A 5,810-nucleotide genomic window follows, 5' to 3' on the forward strand; every position below is an offset into this window, starting at 1 on the left:
GTGGGGGGGGGGTGGGGGCAACACAATAACTCGTAGATGTCTCTTTGCCGGTTTGGAGAAATGCCGTTGAACGCTGGTCAGAGCGGCGTCTTGCTGTGGAAGGACTTCTTTGCCTCTTGATTTCTTTTGGACGATTGTCCTTTTTCAGTTTCCTCACCCATCCCAGGCTCTCCTCGCTCCCCCTTTTTTTGCACCTGCTCCTGGTTTCCCCTGCGGTACGCTCTGGGAACGCCGTCACGGTGGCCTTGCGTGTTCGATGTGATCTGGACTGCGTGACGATGAGCTACGGGTGGTATCTCACTGGGCTGCGTTCACTCGATCCGATTTGGAGACCAAAATGTCAACATTTGTTCCATTTTTCTCCGCTGCTGCGGTTCCCCTCCTCGCCTGTGGGTGGCGCCGCACCAAGAACTACCGAAGGAAACAACACAAAAACGTTTGAAGACGCTTACCGCGACTTCCTTCTTCTGGGAAAGGAGTGGCGTCCAATTTGAGCGTTTTTTGGGATTTCCACGTCTGACCACGAGCCGTTTCGCCCTCTAGTGGTAGAAACGTGTGTTTGTTTCGTATTTACCCAGAAGGCCCCTGCGCTGTAGTCCGCTTCCTGCTTCGGTCCACTTGCGTTCACGTATGCATTCGAACCGCCCCAGAGTTCACTTCAACCGAAACCGAGGTTTTTTAGGCGGACCGGGGCTCGCTTCTTTGGGCGTTCACACCTCCCCGAACGAACCGGACTATCTAGGCAAAACGGACTAGAGTTCGATTGAAGCGGATTAAACATGGCTGCTGTGAACGCACCCTTAGAGACACCGAATTGGACTCACTAAATAGATTCAGGCATATTGGTGAACTACCAATAAATTGAGACGTTCCTGCGGATGACAGGCAAGCTTATTTGCCACCATTTTGTCATGAAGTGTCTCAATTTTTTATTTTATGTTTTCATCGGTTGCCAAACCCTCCCAATGTTGACTATCGTTCCCCGTGCTTTGCGGACTCGCGGAAATCGAGAAACCCATTCGAACGCCGCGAGGCGTTTTAGAGCCTCCCCTCAGGAATGCCGTCGCCAACGGCCGCAGCCACAGTGAGATACAGACGCAAGCGTTTAATTTTAATTTTTGGGGGGTTTTGCCACAGTTCCTCTCCAGCTGGTCCAAGACTCTGACGTAGAACCTTGGTCCGTCTTTGTCCCCCGTCACAACGCGAAGTGGGTCCTCGGAAATGCCCTCCGTCCGTCTGTCCGGTTCATCTTGTGAGCCGGATAACTTGAAAACTAAGCGACGTGCCGACTTCCGTTTCGGCGCGTGGACGCGTCTAGGCCTGTGGTGTCCAATCCCGGTCCTCCAGGGCCGCTATCCTGCACGACCCCAGCAGGTCGTCAAGTTCTTCTGAAGCCTGGACGGTGGCCCTCGAGGACCAGGACTGGACGCCGCTGATCTCAGCACTTATAAAATGTGTTCAAAGTGTTGGATTGTCAATGCAACCGTCTTCTCCCACTTCCACTTCCTGGAAAGTGGATTGGTCTGAAGGTCGTCTCCCGATCTTGACCCCCTTTGGCTTTTATCTTTGGGGTCATCTGAAGGCGATCGTCTCTGCTGTGAAGATGTTTTTCTTGTGAAATTCCCATAAGTTTGATGGGTCACATGACCCTCTTCCCATTGAAAAATACAAAAGTTGGATTCAAAATGGCCGACTTCAAAATGGCGGCCATGGTCACCACCCATCTTGAAAAGTCCCCCCCCCCTCCCATATACTAATGTGCCACAAACAGGAAGTAAATATCACCAACAGTTCCCGTTTTATTCAGGTGTAGCCATAGAAATGGCCGACCCTGTATATCTAATATAAACGGGTCACGCCGTCTTGCTCCTGGTGGCGGATAAAAATGGCTGTCTCTGCTGGCTCAGACAGCGAATTATCACTTAAAGAAGGTAAATAAATTGTCCCGCCAAACCTTTATCAAATCTTTACGATGGAGCGTCTCTATCGATGCTTCAGTTCTTGGAATCTTTGGAATCTTTGGAATCTTTGGAATCTTTGGACGTCCTGTTTAGTAACTCCGATCTGGGAAAACTAAAAACCTTCGCAGCGACGGGGGACTCCGGCGCGGAACATAACGTGAGCAGGACGGAGCTGGATGGAGATGTGTTTGTCTCATGGTTTGGCTTGTTTTGTTGTTGTTGTTGTTTAATGGGTTGCATGCAGAGTGTGTTATTTGTTTCCTTGTGGCCAAATTACCTGTGGGGGTTTGGATGCCGGCGAGCTTCCTGCTCCGGGCCGGAAGCGCCCGGAGCAGGAAGTGCGACCAGCAACCAGTGATTTACTCTCACAGACTAACTGAATCAAACTCAAACTAGGGCTGGGCGATATGACCGAAACTCCAGGAATGTGGCGGCATTTTGAGTCCGTGTTTGGTTCCGTTCTTTGGGTTTTTTCGTTTCAAAATAAAATGGCAAAAAGAAAACAAGCATGTTTTTTTTTTGTTTTTTCGTTTTTAAAACGAAATTAGAAAAACGGCAATTGCATAAATAAAAAAAGGGTACGTTTTGTGTTTTTTTTTTTTTTAACTGCAATGGTTAAACCAAAGACGAGCTTTTATTCTGTTTTAAGTTCAACGGGACCTTATGGCGACGGAACCGGAAATGAAGACCTGAACTCCTGGCACGTAACTTTTTCAGTCACCAGCAGGTGGCGGTAATGTACGCCTTCAGTTTCTTTAAAATCCACAAGAAGAAGAACTTTTTCAGTTAGCGCTTCAGAATCTACCAGTTTAAAAATGGATCCGTTTGTCTTATTTAGAGGGAATCGACGCATTTCACTGAGAGCTGATGATCTTACCNGCCAACCACCATTAAAATCCACAAGAAGAAGAAGAACTTTTTCAGTTAGCGCTTCAGAATCTACCAGTTTAAAAATGGATCCGTTTGTCTTATTTAGAGGGAATCGACGCATTTCACTGAGAGCTGATGATCTTACCGTCAACAAGATTCCTTTCATATTCCAAGGAAGTCATTAAATCAGGACATTACCGCCACCTGCTGGTGACTGAAAGTGTACGAACTGCTGATTCGTTCAGTGCAGAACTGCTGATTCGTTCGGCGTGTGAACTGCTGATTCGTTCAGTGTGTGAACTGCTGATTCGTTCGGCGTACGAACTGCTGATTCGTTTGGCGTGTGAACTCCTGATTCGTTCGGCGTATGAACTGCTGATTCGTTCGGCGTGCAAACTGCTGATTCGTTCAGGGTAAGAACTGCTGATTTGTTCAGTGCAGAACTGCTGATTCGTTCAGGGTAAGAACTGCTGATTCGTTCAGTGCAGAACTGCTGATTCGTTAAGTCTGTGAACTGCTGATTCGTTCAGTGCAGAACTGCTGATTCGTTAAGTCTGCGAACTGCTGATTCGTTCTGTGTGCGAACTGCTGATTCGTTCAGTGCAGAACTGCTGATTCAGTAGGTCAGCAGGTGGCGGTAATGTCCTGATTTAATGACTTCCTTGGAATCTTAAAGAAATCTTGTTGACGGTAAGATCATCAGCTCTCAATGAAATGCGTCGATTCCCTCTAAATAAGACAAACGGAGCCATTTTAGAACTGGTAGATTCTGAAGCGCTAACTGAAAAAGTTCTTCTTCTTGTGGATTGTAATGGCGGTTGGCGAGAAACTGAAGGCGTACATTACCGCCACCTGTGACTGAAAAAGTTAGGTGCCGGGAGTTCAGGTCTTCATTTCCGGTTCCGTCGCCATAAGGTCCCGTTGAATTAACAACAAAATAAAAGCTCGTCTTTGGTTTAACCATTGCAGTTAAAAAAACAAAACAACACAAAACGTACCCCTTTTTTATTTATGCAATTGCCGTTTTTCTAATTTCCTTTTAAAAACAAAAAAAACACATGCTTGTTTTGTTTTTGCCATTTTATTTTGAAACGAAAAAAAAACCAAAGCACGGAACTGTACACGAAGTATTTTCCGAAAGATATCACGATATATTTAAATCTTCCTTCAGCCACCGTATTACTGTAACCGTAATGAGCCGTGATTCTCTGAGTCGATCATCTCTTCCCCATTTCCGAACGCTATCCGGAAAAACGCGCCTTTCGGGAAGTCCAGATTCATTCGGATGGCGATGAGCTGGATGTCTTTAAATCGGGAATGCTGAGCTCTTACAAAGATGAAAAAAAAATAGAACCAAATCCAGTAATTAAGCCGTGTTTGCTCAAATTTTGCCACTTTTCCCTTCAGATACACATAATTTGTTCGGTAATTTGCCGTTTCTCTCGTAAACGTTTTGAGCAAAACGCCCCAAAATATCGCTCAGCCCTAAATCCAAGGCACCAAATTTGTGGTTTGTGATGGCATCTTGTTTTAAAGCCTTAAATAAGTGGATCATTTTATCGTTGCATGCTTGTTTTTTTTTTTTTTTGTCACTCATCTGTAATAAGAAAAAGCCTTGCCGACCTTCTTGACCCGTTTCGAATAAAAATAAGCGGTTAGCTCAAGTGAACGACTTTTTTCTTTTTTTCTTTTTCTTTCAGGTGCTGCAAGGGCGACTAGACTGCTTGGCTGTAGCCACCATCAAAGCCCTGACAACCGTGATGCACAAATCCCCAGCTGCCAAGGTTATCCTTTTTTTTTTTTTTTGGAAAAAAATAATCACGTATCGTCGGCGTAAAGGATTATCGCCTGTGATCTTAAGGGGGAAAATAAAAGAAACAAACATTCAGAGCCTAAAGTTGAGTCTTTTAGTGAATTGTAAGTTAGTATACAGAGAACCTAAGTTGTTTATTAACCCTTTGAGGACTACGGGAGCGCCGGCGCTCCCATTTGCACACATATTTTCAAATGCCGGTAGAATTCGAACCACGTAAGTTAGAGCAATAATTTTTTTTGCATATAAAACCGTAGGAATTGCACTTCCTCTTCCGACACTCAACACGCCCTCCGAACTGCTGCGCGTGCGCAGACGAGTTCACGGATTTAGAGTAAACATGACGTGGCGTCCATCCCCATATTTGTAGATCAGCTCGGGTCACTTCCTGTGTCGGATCTCTTATTCCGACGTTGACGGCATAAAATATCGCGACATTTCATCAAATCTCACCGGACTCCGTTTCAGTTTTCCTAGGAACTTTCTTCCTGCGGGTGTTTGCACTTGACAGTTTTGAGAAATTAAGTTGGGGAACCTTTTCATATTTATATATTTACAAAAATATGTCAAATAATTATAAAACAAACGGAGTTCCTTTGATTGTTTTTGCACATTTAAGCATTTTTAATTAAGTTGTTATGGACTAATGGCGTACAAACTTTTATTGATGTAAAGAACATTGGAATGCTCCTAATAATGACCAAAAATGTAAAAAGATGCTCATATTTAGTCGTTTGTTTGCTGTTTTTGCTGCTGCAGGAGGTTTTCAAGGAGAGGATCGGTTATAATCACCTGTACGAAGTTTTAGTTTCACTCGGGCAGCCGTCCCGACACCTTCTCAAGGAGCTAATGAACATGGTATGTTGGCGTTTTTAAATTCGTAGCCCAATCCAGAATTTGCATTTTCCGATTTTTATCGTCGCTCCGATCCAGGCGGTGGAGGGCGAGCACACCTCCGTGGGGCTCCTCGGGATCAGCAACGTGGATCCCCTGCTGCTCCTGGTCCAGTGGCTCCCCGAGCTGGACTCGCCGGAGCTGCAGCTCTTCGCCGCCGATTGGCTCCGCCGCCTGAGCTGCCTCAACTGCCAGACGCGCGCCACCTGCGTCAACGCCGCCATGGTGCTGCGGGCGCTGGCCGCCCTGGAGCGCCACGGGCAGCTGCACCG

At 46.0% G+C, this 5,810-nt stretch overlaps 1 protein-coding gene across 1 annotated transcript in view; it reads left to right on the top strand.

The window, feature by feature from the left end:
• Positions 1 to 5,810, top strand: part of nbeal1 (neurobeachin-like 1) — a gene marked incomplete at its 5' end in the record, with an annotated part of 50,713 nt that overhangs the window by 5,536 nt on the left and 39,367 nt on the right. The window contains 3 exon segments of the mRNA XM_037973977.1: positions 4,532 to 4,615; positions 5,404 to 5,502; positions 5,578 to 5,810. Of these exon segments, the coding sequence (XP_037829905.1) occupies positions 4,532 to 4,615; positions 5,404 to 5,502; positions 5,578 to 5,810 (416 nt within the window).

The sequence above is a fragment of the Kryptolebias marmoratus genome, linkage group LG23, assembly GCF_001649575.2.
Source record: "Kryptolebias marmoratus isolate JLee-2015 linkage group LG23, ASM164957v2, whole genome shotgun sequence".
Classification (NCBI taxonomy): Eukaryota; Metazoa; Chordata; class Actinopteri; order Cyprinodontiformes; family Rivulidae; genus Kryptolebias; species Kryptolebias marmoratus.